Source organism: Sus scrofa, chromosome 3 (genome assembly GCF_054392235.1).
Source record: "Sus scrofa isolate SSC_HxYL_T2T_F1_AM1 chromosome 3, Sscrofa_HxYL_maternal_Yorkshire_Landrace_v2.0, whole genome shotgun sequence".
Classification (NCBI taxonomy): domain Eukaryota; kingdom Metazoa; phylum Chordata; class Mammalia; order Artiodactyla; family Suidae; genus Sus; species Sus scrofa.
In genome coordinates this window covers 139,692,660-139,711,265 of record NC_139385.1, presented here as the reverse complement: position 1 = coordinate 139,711,265, position 18,606 = coordinate 139,692,660, and the positions used below count along the sequence as shown (strand labels likewise).

Sequence of the window (18,606 nt, the reverse complement as noted above, 5' to 3'; positions counted from 1 at the left end):
TCCACACGCTGCGGGAGTGGCCCAGAAAAAAAATAAAGTAAATGCTGACTCACCCCTATGTAGCTAAAGAAAATAAAGAGAAATGTAATAGAGAGCACGGATGTTCTGGAGCTCCAGTGCCTGGGCCTGAATCCGGGCGCTGCCACTTAGTAGCTGTGTGACCATAGGAAATTACTTAATCTCTGTGTCATCTGAGAGCTAAGGATAACAGTAATTAATTCACGAGGTTATTGTGCAGACTAAATTAGCTAACACACGTAGAGATCTTAGAACAATGTCGGACACATAATGTGCTCAATAAATGTTAAACTATTTTCATTAGAATAAATGCATAACAATACTTTATCCAAAATGAATACACAATAACTTTTAAAAGAAATATTTAACATAAAATGTTGAATTTGAGGATCCGTTGAATATACCACCACGAGTCCACGACGATTGCTAAAGATACAGCTCAACATGGCCTTGCCGTGTGTTAAAATAACACCATGTTTCACCACTCCAAGCAAGACTCCCTCCACTGTACCGAGGGGCAAATGCTGCCGTGGATGCCAGCGATGGTAAGAGACTCCAGAAAACCACGCATCTCGGGACTGACAAAATGTCAAGGGACAAAACTGAGACGTGGGCAGTAGAGTTACTGCAGACGTGCTGCCTTAAAAGCAAGACGGTAAACTTGAAGTCTGATTTTCTGCCTTCTGGGAGGGGAGACATACTTCCCAGAGGAGCGGCCACTGATATAAGTTTAGCCTCTCACTCACTCTCTTTTTTCCCTCTTCTGGCCACCCCGGGGCATACGGAGGTCCCGGGCCGGGATAAGATCCTTGCCACAGCTGGGACCTACGCAAACTGTGCCGGGCCTGCTGCAGAGACGCCGCCAACCCCACTGTGCCACGGCTAGGTTTGGCTCCTCTTCAACTACCAATCCCCGCACTGGGAGCCAGAGCCTCCCAGGACCACATCCTGCCATGTCTGCCAGGCACAAGGAAAGCCACCAAGAGTCCTGTTGTCACTGTCCCAGGAGAAAGAAAGGCGAAAGAATAGATGCAACAGAAAGACTGTATTTATAATCAGATTCCGGCTGGTCTGAGAGTCTGGGGATAGAGAAAGGACCCCCAAGGGTTGAGAATATTTACTCTTTTTCCCATTCTTCATCTTGTTTAATTCTCCCCGCAACCTGTTCCATATTAGAAACCTGTGGGAGTTCCCAATGTGGCTTAATGGTAATAACCCGACTAGCGTCCATGAGGACATGGGTTCGATCCCTGGCCTCGCTCAGCAAGTTAAGGATCTGTAGGTCAAAGATGCTACTCAGATCTGGGGTTGCTGTGGCTGTGGTGTAGGCTGGCAGCTACATTTCCGATTCGCCCACTAGCCTGGGAACTTGCATATGCTGCAGGTGAGGCCCTGAAAAGACAAAAAAGAAAGAAACTTGGAAGTTTCTCAGATATATGAGAACTGGCTGAGTGAAAACTACCTTCCCCCAAAATCCTAAAATCTTCCAAGTTAGATGTTATGATTTTAACAGACTTCCCTACCAGAATGAAAACTGCATGCACGGCAAAATTTTAGAGAGACGTCATTAAAAAAAAAAAAAATTCTGCTGCTCAAGTTGAAAGCCAGATGAGTCGCAGCCTTGACTCCGCCACGGATGGACCACCCGTGTCAAGGCCCTGGGTGGGAAGATGCCTGTGTGCTACCAGAATGTTCGCTCTTCCTCCAGGGCATACAGGTCCCCGCATTCCCAGGTCCCTTGCAGTTCAGCACGACCAGGTGACTTAGGAAGGGCAATGGGATGGGCAGACACCACTTCCGGGCCTGGACGATACAAAATTCATCCCTATGTGTGGTCCTCCACCCTCTCAACTCCCTATGTATCAACAGAACACAGAGGAGGGAGCAGAGGAGAGGACTCTGCAGCCTCGGAGGCTGGTGGAGCCACCAGAGGAAGCGGGTGGGTCCCTGAAAATTTACCAACTTAGGTAACGTTGAGGTTCAGTTACAGGAATGAGAAAGAAACTTCGAATGTATTAAGTCAATGAGATTTTGAGGTTGCGGTTAGTGGTCAGCCTACCTTAATAAAGAGCTTTCTAATCAACACACAATGGCCCAGGCATGCACAGCATACTGAGAATGGGATCCCAGTATAGCACGAGTATTCCAGTCCAAGCGTGTCAGAGTGGTCAACCTGAGATGAGGAGTGAGAGACAGCCCTGAGGGGCGGTCAGCGAAAGCAGTAACAAACCCTGCCAGACGCTGAGCTAGAGAAAGGGGAAAACCTTCACGTCAGATTTTCTGGAAGTCAAAATGGGCTCGGTCTGGGCTCAGGGAAACAGGCTCGCCACAGCTAAGCTACACCAGAAATAGGTTCAATATCCTGAAGTGAAGTGCAGAACTGAACCACTTCATGTGATTCTGTAATTATATTTATAAGGCAATATCTCCGTGAAGCACTAAGCAAAGGACCTGAGGCACAGGGGGCGGACTTTGAAATACATCCATGAAGTAGAGCATGGAGCCAGCACTTTGAGGCGAGAGAACTTAGCAAGGTGGGCTGTGGGTATTCGTCCCTGAGGGATTTTAACAAAACATGACAGCACGCACTGAACGATTCCCAGAGTCAGAAACGGAAAAGCTTTCGGGGCCAGTTAGCAGGTGGGTGGAAGGTGCCAGCAGAGACTGGGGCCTGTGGAGGACGGCGGCGCAAACGCACAGAATTCAACCGCGGCACCTGCGTGCACCGCGTTCTCTCACTTAAGTACTGCCTGACCCCCCACCGCTGCCTGAAGCCAGGATTGGGCCTAAAAGCTCTCCTGAGGGTCCTTCCCATTCGAACACTCTAAGGAGTAAAATGAGATGAATATAAGGCAACCAAAACAAACCAGAAACAAAAACCCAAGACACAAAAAGAGTGAGAAGAAAAGAACTCAGGTAAAAAATCCCGGGGGAGGGGGGAACCACAAAGAATTCAAAAAGAAAACAATTCTTTAAAAATAAAAGTTTTAATTTGCATTAAGGATAACAATATGCACTCTATAAATTCTCAGAAACAAAGCTGAAAATGGCAAGCATCGATAACTATGACAATTTTGAAAATAACAATCTAAATTTTTTTTTTTTTTGGCTGTGCCCAAGGCACGTGGAAGTTCTAGGGCCAGGGATTAAACCTAGGCCACAGCCACGACCCTCGCCACAGCAGTGACAATGCCGGATCTTTAACCCGCTGCGCCACCAAGGGAACTCCGTCAATCTAACTTTTCATTAGACAGTTTGACCAAGAAGGTGCTATAAGATAAGAAATGTCAGGTTATGGAGTTTGTTTACATGCTTTTTCTATACAATTTGGGATTTTATCTAAAATTTCATAAACGGAACATTTTGTTAAAATGAATTCAAGTTTCACAACCACGCTTAGTGAGCAAACAGGCAAAGGTGAACAGATCAATCGTCTTCAATCGACCGGGTAGCGGGGTTACTGACCGGTAGGTAGTATCTTCTTTGCCCCTTATGTTTGGTGAGGAAGCCAACTGTGAGAGGTGGCCACTGTCACGAGGAGTGGGCTATGGGTGGGGACTAAGGTCTAGAGCCCTGTTGCCTTGAAAGAAAATGAGGTAAGTAAGTGTAAAATATATTAAAATTCAAAAATGACAGTGGGCAATCAAGACGACCTTATTTCAGACAACTCCTTAATTTGAATAATATGGAGCATGTAGTGCTATATTCTTTTTTAAGGTAAAACTGTATTTACTCAAGTTCTAACATTGTTTGATATGCTGTTGTGTGTTTTGTTAAATCCTGGTGAAACTAAGATAGGGTCGTAATACACAGCCCCCGATGTAAATAACACCACGTGAAGCCTGGTGACCCCGGAAACGGAAGACCTAAGTGTATTCTTGGTCAACAAATGACCACCGGCCATCCTGCACCGACACTGTCAGAACAGTCTGTGCGTTTAAACGCAGTCCCTGCCTTTCCCGCACAATATTATTATAATTCACATTTTTGGCCAGTTTGGGTTGGTCCTCAGTCCAGTTAGGTCAAATCACTGCTATTTTTATTGGCTTTTAGAGTCATCCTACTAAGAGCCTGGAAATAACTGTTCTGCTTCCTTAACTAATACTTTTCTTCTTACAGATTTTGTATTTTATTTTATTTATTATTATTTTGTCCTTTTGCCTTTTCTAGGGCCACTCCTGTGACATATGGAGGTTCCCAGGCTAGGGGTCTAATCGGAGCTGTAGCTGCCGGCCTACACCAGAGCCACAGCAACGCAGGATCCGAGCCGCCTCTGCAACCCACACCACAGCTCACGGCAATGCTGGATCCCCAACCCACTGAGGGAAGCCAGGGATCGAACCTGCAACCTCATGGTTCCCAGTCAGATTCGTTAACCACTGAGCCATGACGGGAACGCCACAAATTCTTTTCTTAATGCAGGGCTGTAAGTGGAACTCCAGGGAAGAGCCCATCACGCCTCCAGCTAGGCCCGCTTCAGAGGTTTCTGCTCCAAGGGCTGGAAGCCCTTTTAGCCCTCTCGCCGCCCCCCCACCCCGCACAGACTTGCGTGTGGACCACGGCTGTGCTTTACTGAGAATTTTCTGTAAGAAGCTCTGGCCGAGTGGGTGGCCTCTAGCAATCATGTCAGCCTTTACCACCTGTTTCTTAAAGCGGTGAGAACATGCATTCTCTAATTGGTGAGGACTGTTGGAACAGCGGCGTAAAAGGAATGGACTTGGAAAACTAATATTTTTTACATACCTTATTTTAAACAGGATCCTCTGAAGATCTATCTAGCTCAAGGGCAGCATTTTCTTCCTAGGCATGAAAGGGTTTAAAATACGTAAGATTTCACATTCTCTTTCTAGTTCATCGGTCTCAACCAAGGATTCTCAACCTTTCCGAAGTGAAGAGCCATTGCAACATCATCCAAGCGCAGGCTCGTGGGTATCTATCAGTTTCTTTCTATGGTTCCATTTGTTTGTGTAATTACGGCCTTTGCTTAAAATCCTGAGGTAGGGAAGGGGGTGCGGGGGGGGGGGCTCACAACCTGGAAGCTAAAAATGCAAGTAATCTCAGAGGGCCCACCCAGGCCAGCCAAGCCCCACCCCCACCCCAAGCAAAAGAGCCTCCCCGGCTGTTTCCTCCCTTCTGCCAATTGTCAGCATCATTCTAGAAAGGCAGGAGGGAAGGAGCCAAGATATTCAGTCTCACGTGTTTGTCAAAGAAGTTAATTTTACTGTATCTTCCTTTCTTCCTGCTTATTCCCTCAAGGTCACTCTTCCCTGAGGTAAAGGGGACTGTGCCATCTAGGCCTCTTTTCCTGGTAGGTAGGCTGATTTGCTCAAGAGCTAGCCAGGAACTCAGGGATTTTTAAACTCTACGATACTTCTAAATAGGCTGAGAATTCCTGGTATAACCAAAGAGTATGTACTCTTAAGACCTTTTAAATTTAGTATCTTAGCCAGAAGAATAAAAGACTTAATTTCATTCAGAAATTTTTCTAATGTTAGTATTTGTAAGAAAAAAAAATCATGATTACAAATATAGTTCACTCAGAACTTTAACACGCGAATGATCTAGAGTTCTCACCTTAAGAATTTCAGTAAATAAGTTTCTAAAATTTAGCTAGGCAATTAAAATTATTCTGACTGGTACAGAAAACAGACAAATACAAGACAAAAACAGATTTTCCTGTTAATACTATAAATGTTGGTTTGGTTGTGAAAGCTTAAGTTTCCCAGAATTTGAAAGCTGGCCCTTAAACACTCAGCATCGTGAAGGTTGTACCAATGGAGAGAGCGCCGGCTTCTCTTCATTTTGAGTCTCTTCTGCAGAAAGGCTATATTCTTGGGTACCACTCCAGAAGCCCTAAGTCCAAGGTGAATGGATCTGGCTTAATGCTGTGCTGCATGAACAGAACCATCTGTGGCTTAACAGAGAGGTCAAATGGTTTCCAAAACACAGCAAGATCCCGAGGCAGAATCTAAGGGGCTCGCAAATGTCATACGTCGGCTTTCTTCCCTATCGTTTTTCACCCAGCTTAAAGAAGAGTTTTGCATCTGTGAGAGTCGGGCTGAGCTGTGTATTTTAAATATTAGACACACACACACAGGATTCAAGGGGATGACGGTGTGACTCAATAACTCATCCGGTTTGTTAATGTCTACAACGGTATGAAAAAGCAAACTTTTCCAGAAAGGTCATACAATAATGACAAGGATATCTTCCCAAGATCTGGAAAACCTACTTCTGGTAGCTACAGAAAGGCACGGTACAGAGTGGTGCTGTGGGGCATGAAAGTGCCACAAAAGCACCACTCAGGCCCTGGCACCTAAGAGCCGAGCTCTGCCAAAAGGACCAGTGAGAGCAGCTGGGAACACTCCTGCCAGCTGCACGACGGCTCGTGAACCTGACCGTCTTCAATGAACTTCAGACATGTGACAACACACACACACACACACAGTCCTTTTTTATTTTTAACCAAAATGTGAATTATCATCCCTACAGTGAATAAAAATTCATGAGTCAGAGTAGCATGCGATCTTTTTATTGTCTTCTAAATCTGTTTGTACACTTAATATGCTGGCATTAACTTCACAAAGAGAATAAAGAACATACTACAACGATATGAAGCTAAATCTACGCACCTGCTAAGGAACAAAATATTTCCCCGGAAATAATGACTAATTACACAATATTGCGAACTAGTAAACACCATAAATAGTAAAATGTTAACATTTCAATATATAATAATAACATTCTGGCTTTTAAAAAATTAGTTAAAATGGGTTAACGTCATGCGAAATAAACACGTCATGAAAATGCTAGATTACACTCAAACATCAAGGCAAGAAAATGCAAAAGAGCAACTTTTAATGCAATGACTGGCTGAGTAAATAAATACTTAGCGTATTAATTAAGTGCAAAACATTGAAAATGGACCACTCAATGTAAGTAGCTGCTCAGCTACGATCTCACCATCTACAATCTTCTCTGGGACTGAAGGTACACGGCCAAAATTCTTCTACATCGATGAGCCACGTTAAAAAAGACCAAAAACATGTCCACGCACGATGACAGGTGCACTTCCAGTCCACACGATACTTAAATGTGCTTGTTCTCTTAATGCTACCAATACATGAAAAGTCACACCCGATTTATCTTCTTTTCGCCTTTGCTTTGCTATATGTTTTTAAACATTTTTCCTAAAAGTATTTCTCATGATCTTCCCCCAGAACTAATTTAGGAACAGATGAAGCAGATGAGCTCTGCGCTGGAGGAGAAGGCAGTGGTTTCATTTCACCTCATCACATGTTTCCTTGTCATCTGTCAACGACCGCCGACCTCCCGAGGTACACGGTTCCTCCTGGCCCCCGTCTCGTCCTCCACGAAGACTCTCAGTGCCTATCACTGCGCGCCACGGCTCCCCGACTCTCCAGGGGAAGAATTCATTTTCTCCTCTCACTGCTGGGCTCACGAAGGAAAGCTGAGCGCCCAGTTTAGATGGGTCATAGGGTGAACCTGGGTGGGTCTGGGGGCAGGTGGATGGTACTTGAAGCCAGGTCTGGGATTTAGGGAGAAGGGGGTGCAGGTCGGGGGGAGGTTACGGGCCCCACCCCACGGGCCATGCTCCCAGCAGCTCACAGTGGCCCGGTTACTGTGGCTCTACTCTGGGCACTGCGGACTTGCTCTCCTGGCAATTTTTAAAGCCCTCTTTACATTTTCTACTTAAAATTTTACAACTCTTTGAAGCCATCTGTCTATTATGTAGAACACTGGTTCTCTACTCACAAAGCATTAACCGTTAGTCTCTAGGCTATTCCGTGATCTGTAAACTCTTGCCTATTACCCCTTAAGAGCGAGCGAGCTGTGCTTCTGGTTCATTTAGCATCGATCATGTCTTCCCTCAAATATTTAATGAATGAACGTTCTGCAAAAGGGCTCTCTGGCCTTTTACCTCTGTTGGCAAATTAACCCCTTTATATTTAATAGACGACTTCTGACCTATCGTTCTGCTCTGATCTTGTCTTGGACTTATATGCCAATGAAAGGTGTGATGGCAGTAGTGGGGTTTTCAGCTTCTAACTGCAGAGACAATGGAGGCGGCAGACGAACCATCCTTTTGTACACGTCCCTCCGATGCACAGCATTTGTCTCTTTTACCAAAGGCCTTCTCATCCATTCGCGATTTGTGAGCGAAATGTACAAGGAGGACGAGCCTGGATGGACTCACTATAAAACGCAGCTCAATCTTGACAGAGGGGTACAGTAAGACTATTCGACTTGCGCTTGTCTTTCTTAAAGAATGCTTTCTCTTTCTTCTCCAAAGCCTGTGCTATCAGAAGAGGCTACTGCGTGGAGCTCTGAAGACTCTTTGGAGAGCCTCGTGTAACTTGAACGCTGGCTTCGCTTATGCGCCATGCTCTTCAGGTTCTCGTTCTGAATGGCAGACGAGTGGGAACTGGAGCCAGACCTCAAAAGGACTTGGGAAGTCTCCCTGATTCCCTCCATTTCATCAAAATTCTGGTTGGCTCTATTAGCTGGAGCACTGTTGTTGTTCAGAGTCACGGTGCTGGGTGTGCGATTGAGATTGTAGGCTTTCTGGCATGCTGGCCAGTTCTCCTCGGGGCTGCTGGCTATCAAGCTGCATTCGGAAGGGCTTTTCTTGTCTTCGGAGCAAATGGACATCCGCGCCACAATCGGATCTTGCAGGCCACTCAGGCTGTGCGGTATTCCCCGCTTGGCGCTGTGGCCGTCGTCCTCCAGCTCTATGAGATTGGCCTTTTCCAGGCGGGAGTCGTCCGCGGCTTCGTTGTGAAGGGAGTGGTTGGGGGAGCTCTCGCTGGATCGCACGCCTGAATCAGACGAGTCCTTCTTGTCAAGCAGGGCGTCTGACAAGTACTCCTTCGCCTTGATGAAGGTCCGAATGGGCTCCGTGCTGTGCTCTGGAGACTTCAACACCCTCTCTGCTTTCCCCTCGGCCTTTTTGTCTTTGTCGTCTTTGAGCAGAGGGGTGTTGTCTGACTCTTCGGTCCCAGATTCATCTTCATCACTGGGAAGTTTCTGATAGCGCAGGCCACCTCCCTTCAGCTTCAAGTCCGTCTGGAAGAGACTGGACCTTTCGGAGGATTTCTTGCCTGGGAGCAGCTTACTGCCCGACTGATCGGATTTTTCATCTTCTTCAGTGATAGGGTCCAGGGGTGAGGCGTCGTTCGTGGAGACGCCTGACGATGAGTAATCTATAACGTCGCCCCTCTTCAGGAGAAAGGCCTTCCTGCCATCATCTTGCTTTGGCTCGCTATCCTTCCCTTTTTCTGGCTCCAGGTTAGAGTGGATGGAGCCCCCTGATGAACTCGGGCCCATATAGTACGTGCCATGCGGAGAAGACCTGCCGCTCACTGTTGCAGACCCTGTGCCCCCCTCTAACTGAGACATCTGAGCAATATACTCTCTATAGGCATCTCTATACTCGGCCTGCACCTTATCAGTGAGCTTTGAAATTTCAATACTGGAATCCTGGGAATTGAGACTCGAAAGACTGGGGGTTCTGCGAGTCTGTGACTGTGAAGACAAAAAAATAATAATAATTTAAGAATTCAAACACACCAAAAAAAAGGCATAATAAACATTAGCTTAAGAAATACATATGTACTGTAAGAATTTTTAAAGTCCGTAAAATAACAAATTCTTTTCAAAGAATTCTGCATAATACAGTTTAACAAAAGCTGTGAACCTACGAATGAATAATTTTACTGATATTAGAAACTAGCTTTATACAAATTTTAATAGAATTAGTTTACTTTTAATATTTACAACTGTAGTTAAAGGTTATATGTTAACATATAATCTTAGGACTTGTTTTTATAACTTCAAACTTTTAAATGTATTTAAGACAAAAGTTATCTTCATGGATAAAATTTAAAAATTCCTCTTAGAAAAGAGAAAAGAAGATGAGAGTTAAGACAGATGTGAAAAATAAAATACTCAAGTCTTCACTGTTGGTTAAAAAAAAATTTCTCAACTTGTACACCATGAAGCTTCTGTCAACTTTCAATTCAGAGAAAGAAAATACACTCAAACGCGCACCCACACACACGCGCGCGCACACACGCACACACACAAATAATTTAAAAGGAAAGTATAGAGTACAATGGAAAAGATAAAATGACAAACACAGGGTCCAAACGAACAGAAATAGAAGCCAGGAGGCCAATCGTTATGTCCAAGTAAACAGAGAAAATACTCCTTAAGGTTTGATTTCCGTTGTGAAGCTTTAGGGTCAGAACAGTTTTAGGTCCCAGAAAAGTGGATAAATGAGGGGTGAAAAGTAAAGAGGAGGAAAAAGAGGAAGGACACGGAAGAAAAAGTGTCAAGGAAGCTTAAAAAGGGCCAAGAACAAAGGCTGAAAAGCAGCAAAAAGCAGAAGAAAAGAGACCCGGCTGCCCGAGGAGGCTCCCTGAGCCCTAACTGGAAGGGCAGTGCCAGGGCCGGGGGCTCTCAAGGGCAGCGCGGGCCCCACTCAGGGCACCCCCGCCCCTCCCTCCGCTCGGAACTGTCTTCCTGAGCCAAGGAAGCGTCTCTGCCTTTGCTCTCTCACAACGTGTGCACTGGAGCCTCCAGAGGCTCCGTTCCCAGAGCCTGAGGGTGGAAGCGGAAGCGGGTCTGAGCATCCAGTGGCCTCTGTCAAGCCAGGCATCAAGAGAGCTGCAAAACCACAGCACTGCCAGCAAATATGTTTTGTTTTGGAAACCACCGTCATTTTTCATTTAAAGAGTTATTTGTGTTAAGATGTTAACTGGTTCATTTTTAATTCGTACATATTTAAGTTTCTCGGTTTTTATTTCCAATAAATATAGACAGGTAAACAAAACCTCTCTGGGGTCCTCCATAATTTTTAAGAGCGTAAAAAGATTCTGAGATTTAGGAGTTCCCGTTGTGGCGCAGTGGTTAACGAACCTGACTAGGAACCATGAGGTTGCAGGTTCGGTCCCTGCCCTTGCTCAGTGGGTTAACTATCCGGCGTGGCCCTGAGCTGTGGTGTAGGTTGCAGACGCGGCTCAGATCCTGTGTTGCTGTGGCTCTGGCGTAGGCTGGTGGCTACAGCTCCGATTAGACCCCTAGCCTGGGAACCTCCATATGCCGCGGGAGCGGCCCAAGAAATAGCAAAAAAAAAAAAAAAAAAAAAGACAAAAAAAAAAAAAGTTTAAAAAAAAGAAAGATTCTGAGACTTAACAAAAGTCTGAGGACTGCTGCATTGACAGGAAGGCTGGGAGAGCGTCCAGGTCACGGTGGTGAATACCAAGTGTGGACAAGGAGGAGGAGGATCTCCTAGGAAACGTTAAAAGGAATCCCAGGGAAGAGAAAGGAATTACTGCACTGGAGATGGAAAGGTCAAGGGTGGACTTAACTTACTGTAAAATAAGAAAAACGGTCTTGGTTACTGGAGAATAATTCGATGGTTTCCCAACTTAAAGAAGATCGGTGGTATGCAGAGAGAGGTAATAAAACAAAAAACTATCTATTTTTGCTACCAAGCCAAATGAAGCAGGTACTGCTCTTCCCTTTGCGTGGAGCTCGGTTGCTCCTCGCTGCTTTTCCTTCCGACTTTCCCTCCTGAAGCCTGCTCTGCTTGGCTCCTAGCTTAGCTCCTTCTTGCCCTCCTCGAACTCCTTCTCATGTTCTCTCACTGTTGTTTTCATTCCTGACCCTTGGCTGTCCTCCCCCTTCTAAGAACACCCAAAGAAAGAACTCGCCCATATCTAACAGCGGATTATAGAAAGAAAATGCATGTCCATCAACAGTGCATCTAGGTGCTGAAAAACCTCGCGATGGTGCGCAAAGGGGTAACACGCAGCTAGTTTTCCAATAAAGGTGTATTTTAGCCAACGATAAATGAATTTAACAAGAAAGGAGCAAGGGAAAGACTGAACTCAGCTCCCCCGCCCAGTAAGCCCAGTTCCCGTCCACTGTCAAGGCCACGACCCTGCTTGACCCGTCTTCGCAGTTCTTATCAATTCTTAGACAACCGTCTTCTCTCTGTTCACCGCCCGGCCTCTCCAAAGAGCACAGCCCCCGGAGAACAGAGAGCCCCCGCTTCACCCTGTTCCCGCAGGTACGCAACACGCAACAAGCTCAGATCCGCATGACTGTCTGAACGCGCCCACCCGACCCGATCCCAGCGAGTTCGATGCATCTACCGCCTCCAGGGCCATGAAAGGTGACCCGTGACAAGTACCTGCCAGCTGAGGTTACTGTGACGCGCAGCCCCTTCGTCCAGCCCAAGCGTGTTCAGCTCTTCAAAGCTGAAGTTGAGGGTGTAGGGAGCCTGGCTGGAAAGCTCGGTGTGCGGCAACTCGCTGTGCGACGCGCGCCGAGCAGACTCGCCGTGAGCAGCTGCGCTGCTGCTGTTTTCACTCAGCAAACGCGAGTCTTCGGGGACCACCTGGTTTTCTGCGTTTCTCATTTCTATCACCTTAACAGAAAAAAGATGCCATTACTGCCCACACAGACAAATCACCTTGCAGAGGCTTTAGACATTATTTTTAAAATAAAACACAAAGTTATTACCCTAGAAATGAGAAGGCATATTTCCTATAGGTGAATGTCAAATAAATCTGCAGTAGACCTGCTCATCTCTCATTCTAACTTGTACAGCTGACCCCTGAACAACACAGGACCCAACTGCACAGGTCCGCTTACATGCAGACGTCTTGCCAAAGTCATAGGCTGCGGATTTAGTACATGGTCCGGGCTGGCGGAATCCTCGGATGCGGAGGAACCTCGGACGTGGAGGACTGACGGTAGGGGTTCAGTGGACTGACCTCGGACATACAAGGATCAGGGGTACAAGAGAAGCAGAGTCGGCCTGTGGTATCCAGAGGTTCCACGCCCGCGTATTCAACCAATCACAGGTTGAAAACATTCAGAAAAAGAATTCCAGAAAGTTTCAGAAAGCAACACTTGAACCTGCCATGCACTGGCAACTATTTACACAGCGTCTGCATCGTATGAGGCATTGTAAGTAACTTAGGATTTATAGTATACGGGAGGACACGTGTGGCTTATATGTAAATACCATGACATACTACACAAGGGACTTGGGCATCCAAGGATTTTGGCAACCACGGCGGTCCTGGAACCAATCCCTGCAGATGCGGAAGGGCAACCGGGTTGGCCACCACCATCACATGCGTTGTACTCTAATTTGGCCGTTATGTTACTTCTTTAAGATTCAGCTTCAGAACAGAGCCTAATGTAACTGCCGTATGTCAAAGAGAACCAGAGCCCGACAGCAGCTCAAGCAGGAAAAGCAGACTTTACCCAGGACCCCCTGCAGTGGGGAACACTGGGCTCAGTTCCAAACACAGCATGGACACATGGCCGTTTACAGCCAAGGAGCGAGGTGGGGTCGGTGGACAAGGGCAAGGGGGGATTCTGGCTGAACCGACCTGACGGGGCGAGCAGGGGGAGGCGGGGGCTAGGACACCACTGGCAGTGGTGGGGATGAGGAATCCGATCCGACACCAAGGACGATCAGACACTGAAGGTGAGAGTCTCTCTAAACTGACTTAACAGGAGTCCTGCTACAGCTGGGCCATGCAGGGCCAACAAGGACAGACATGGGCGTCGAGGCCGAGAAGCACAGAGGGGCCTGCCTGGCTGAGGTCAAGGAGAGAGCTGTGGTCAATGGCAGCATGGAGCATTGGCGGGTGGCCTCTCGCCCACATTTCCAAGTGAATTTGCCTCAAAGGCAAAGGTTGCTGGTGCTGCTGTGTCTATTCTGCATGACAGCAAATACTAGAGTTGTACACATACATGTAAAATACAATTTTTACATGTTTTTTTAAATACAGGAAACTATCATTTAGGCCAGCACTCGCTGGTACGTGTTTTACACAATGCTGTAAATTATTCCACAAATATAAAATATCTTACTGTGCTTCTGAAAAGATGCCAGTCTCCAAAATTCATATTCATTTCCTTCTTCAGCTCATCAATGTTACACTGAGCTAACACACGGCCATTTATGTTCGCCTAATACAAGGACAAAGACAAAGGACAGGTGAGACACCCGCACCGTTAGTGACTGATGAGTACACTCGCCTTGTGGCCACCGAGCCAGAAGCGAGCCACCAGAGAGGCTCCACCCCAGTCCAAGGTGCTCGAGGGACCGGCCACGAGCCAACGCCCCCGCTACTTCCGAAACTACTTCCATGAGCAACCACAAAACTGTCAGCTTTTCTCCTCTCAGCCATAAAACACGGCCACGAAGGCAACAGCTGGGAGGGACCAAGACGTCTGTCCGCGCGCCGGTCGCTGACAAAGTCCGGAGTGAAGCCATGAGCTCTGACGAACTTGCGTATCAGCTGCAGCAGATACCTTCAGCCGTCAGGAATGTCCACCCACCAGTTTCCCAGTCCAGCAAAGGCACCAAAAAATGATCTGATCACTACTGGGTCTCTGTCATGCTGGCCTCTCCCAAGTAAGAAATGATGGAATTTGCTTTGTTAATAGTAGGTAGCGTCCCTCACGAAATCCCAAACCTGACTTCATTAACTATGGTAAAACCATGGAACACCTGGAGTGCTGGGCTAAGGGCTAAGCCCGCAGAAGGTCAGAGCAAGGCTGTGACCGAGGGCCTGCGGCAGAAATGCCAGGAAGCTTCCAGCACTGGAGAAACCAGGTGCCAGGTTTCAAGCAGCCAGGGCCTGGCAGTCAAGAGCTGAGTGGGGAGAAGACACTGTCTGGCGGGAAACAAAATCCCCACAAAGGACTCACGCTGGAGGCCTTCCTCTCCCCTGATGCCAACCCGGCCGCCTCGTGCCTTGGAAAGGCGGTGCCCGACGCGCTGCAAACGGGCTGCCACCAACTCGATGCGTAAGAAAGCTGGCATTATCTGCAGCAGTGCTGACCAAGCGCAGCTTAAGATGAGTGTCACGGTATGTTTGCCCATAATCTTTTTAGATGCCATTCTCTAAAGCATGTAACGAACAGGGGCTTGCGGTTCGTGTCCTACTTCACGAAATCTCGGACGGAAAGAGTCTAACTTGGTGCAGACACAGCCTATCCAACCTGGGACTTGGCCTCATACACACGAAGCCTCCCTCCAACTCCCAGGTTCGCGGCAGCGCCAGGGACTGCACAGCGAGGTCAAGAAAGACGTGCACTTCCTCTAATGTGCTCGCCGGGCAAACCCAAGCCTCTGCGGCCTCGTCGAAGGGGACGTGAAAGGAAATACATCAATTAAAAACCATCTAATTATGTTCTGTATAATTACGTACAAAAAGGAAATACAACGTAAAAGAAAAGGCCTTCTCGTGTTCTCTGCTGCGTGTTGGAAATAACGAGTTACGGTTCATCTAAATGTGAGACCCCTCAGGGCTCTGCCTTCCTCGTTGCAGCATTTTCTGCTCGTCTGAGGTCATCTGAAAGTTAACACTGCGACACAGCCCTCTACTCGCGGTCCACCTGCCCGCCTCCGCGCCCTCAGCCCCGCCTGGGTCCGCGGGCCCGTCACCTTTTTGATGGTTGCGCAGTACTGAGGCAGCAGGCTCTGGTCCAGCCCTTCTATTTGCTTCAGCTTCTCACAGACGGCATCCACGTTCATTGCATTCAGGGATACGGCTCCTGGAGCTGGGCCTGATCCCTAGATAAGTCGGGGAAAGATCATGTATGAATAGCGCTTCCTGCCAGATGTACGCACTCACGTCACAAAGAAACACTCACGAAGTACACTGTGAAGTGCGCGGGTTAGTGATGTGTTTTCACATGAGGGTAAAGACAGCGGATGTGTGCAGCGTGGGGAAAGGCCATCGGGGAATAGATTTAGCTACTGGTACCCCTTCGGGAGCATCTTTTACTACGGCAGATACAGCCTGATCGAAACACTCTTCTCAGAAGACAGAACATTCTGTGAGCCAAGACCAACCTCAAGAGAGCCTATAACCTCAAGCCTAAGCTCAGGAGAGAAGGGCACAGCCCTTAGTAACACAGGACAGGAGGGTCTGAAGGGAAAGGAAGGGGGATCACAGGTGCCTCCGTCGCAGAAATACGAGAGGAAAACCTACGCGGTCCTTTCGACGTGCCCCACGAAGCAGCTCTAAAGGTCTGTCCAGACCGTCCTGATGGAACCCAGCGGCTGCAGTGCTCAGACCGTCGTCCTAGTTTATGTCCAAGCACCTAGAATTTCCCTCAAGAGTCTCTACCATGGCCATGTAAATATAAAACAATGCTATTTCTGCTCAACACATGTGGAAGTAAATCCATTGAAATTCGGTCTCATTTAAAAGAAAATGCAAAATAATAAATCTAGCATTTACTTAGAAGAAAAACATTTTCTCCAAGTGGTGCCCTATTAAAGAAGTGTGTCTCTGTGGCTAATTCTCTATGAGTCTCTGGGATAACAGATGTGGACGCTGGGGTCCAGAGAGGTAGGTTTTGGCTTCAAAGTCACAGAATAAATAGCTAATTATTGGTAGATCTGGATCTGAACCCTAACTTATCCGGTCTTACGACTTCCTGTCTTCTTTGCTACAACTGTCTATTTTTTTTTTTTTTTTTTTGTCTTTTTGCCTTTTCTAGGGCTACTCCCTGGATGTTCCCAGGTTAGGGGTCCAATCGGAGCTGTAGCCACTGGCCTACACCAGAGACACAGCAACTCTGAATCCGAGCCCCGTCTGCGAACTACACCACAGCTCACGGCAATGCCGCATCCTTAACCCACTGAGCAAGGACAGGGATCAAACCCACAAGCTCATGGTTCCTAGTCGGATTCGTTAACCACTGCGCCACGACGGGAACTCCAGCACAACTGTCTATTTTTAAAGAGTCTGTGAAAACTAGCACCAAAGTAAAGAGAAGACAAACCAACTAGTTAGAGGATTATGTTCCAAACGGCCTGTCTTGCTCACCATTCAATCTAGTCTTAATATGATAAATACAATTAATCCTATTCTCAGGACAAAAGTAACAGCCAAAACTTCCGGTTAGCAACTTGTTAAACATTATTTGCAACATGAAAGCATAACATAATACTCTAATAGGAACTAATAAATAAAAATACACACCTAGTACATACCCAGAAGATATATATATATATATATTACATATAAATATAGCTAGGGTATGAAATCAGATTGAACAGGTGGGGTAGCAATTTTACGAGAGGGAGTCTTAGCAAGTTTACAAGTATAAGACAGTCCCATAAAAATTTATAATGAGTTGGAATACACTGCACCAAACACATGTATAGTTTGTTTTTAATTAAATATAAATTTAAAATATGCCAATATATTATATGGTCTGAGGTTCCATTATTTCAAAAATATTAAACGCAAAATACCAGTGTTTCCATAATTTAATTCTCATATTTCTGTACACAGCTATGTTTTCTGCCTGGAGGAGTACAGCCAATGATCAAAGGGTTAGTTATCCACTACTCACCATGGAAACTCAAAATACTTTCTATGAATGTGGAATAAGAGTATTTGTTTTATTTTTCTTTCCTTTTAAATAGGTCTATTTGGGATATAATTCACACACCATGCAGTGTTCCCACTGAAAGTGTGCCCTTCGAGACCCTTCAGTGACTTTGGGTACATTTACACAGGAGGGAAAGGCTCACCACCCTCAACTCTAGGACAGTTTCATGCCCCTAAAACGAACCCGGTGCCACCAGCAGTCATTCTTCTCCCTCCGACACCCAGTTCCAACCCCTGCAGCCACCAGTCTACTTTCTGTCTCCATGGATTTGCCTGTTCTGGGCACTTCATGTAATGGAAACACACAGTATCTGACCTTCTGGAACTACCTTCTTTCACTAAGCATAACGCCTTTCGGGCTCATCCTCGTGAGAGCACGCATCTGCACGCCACTCTTTTTTATCCCGAACACTGCTTACCCTTTAAGTGGCCTTTAATGCTGTCTTTCACATGCTCTTACCGCCCATGCTAGCACTTCTCTCTGGACACACCTACACCGGCTTACACCTCCTTGACTAGAAAACCACAAGTGAACAGTCTGATCACCAAAATAAACAATGACTAGGCTGAATTACAGTTCATAGAATAAAATGCCCACGAGTCCAGTCTGATACAAAAAAAAGGTAGAGATAAGTGAGGAAGAAGGGACAGCTTTAACTTACAGAATTCTAATTAACACATAAAGACGAGGGAAACAGAATACGGCTGTACGCAAGATGCACCGATGGATTGACCCACAACGGTACAAGGAGAAAAAGGATGTTTGCAGAGTTGCAGTCTCTCCTCCAGATATGTACTCAGTGCCAAGGGAAAAGTAAAACATTACAGTGCTGAAATCTGGTAGATGCCACCTTAACCAAGTGCCCGAGGTTGGCATGACCATTGGGAAGGTGCAGGCCTCAAAGACCCTGCGTATGATGCCCTGGGAAGGACGCAGCGTCACTGCTGTGGGTCTCTTGCCAAGTATGAATAATCTCCTTCTAATCATGAGGAAACTGCAAACAAACTCGAAGAGAAGGACAGGCTATGAAAGATCTGTATTCTTCAAAAGTTTTAAGGTCATAAGAGACCAGGGAAGACGGAGGAATTGCCACAGACTAGAGAACTCTAAGGAGAAATAACA

The 18,606-nt window shown here is 46.5% G+C and overlaps 1 protein-coding gene across 39 annotated transcripts in view; it reads right to left on the bottom strand.

Moving 5' to 3' along the window:
* Window positions 1–2,989: 2,989 nt before the first annotated feature.
* The window catches only part of KIDINS220 (kinase D interacting substrate 220), a 94,965-nt gene continuing 79,348 nt past the window's right edge, over window positions 2,990–18,606 (bottom strand). For 21 of the 39 annotated variants that reach the window (XM_021087877.2, XM_085020016.1, XM_021087880.2 and 18 more), the window contains 4 exons: window positions 15,521–15,649; window positions 13,939–14,037; window positions 12,239–12,475; window positions 6,535–9,564 (listed from right to left, as the gene is read on the bottom strand). In XM_021087877.2, the coding sequence (XP_020943536.2) occupies window positions 8,302–9,564; window positions 12,239–12,475; window positions 13,939–14,037; window positions 15,521–15,649 (1,728 nt within the window). In that variant the 3' untranslated portion in view covers window positions 6,535–8,301. Of the gene's footprint in view, window positions 3,599–4,761; window positions 4,819–6,534; window positions 9,565–12,238; window positions 12,476–13,938; window positions 14,038–15,520; window positions 15,650–18,606 lie in introns of those variants that run through there. The other 18 variants (XM_021087890.2, XM_085020027.1, XM_085020029.1 and 15 more) reach the window with 2 other exon arrangements.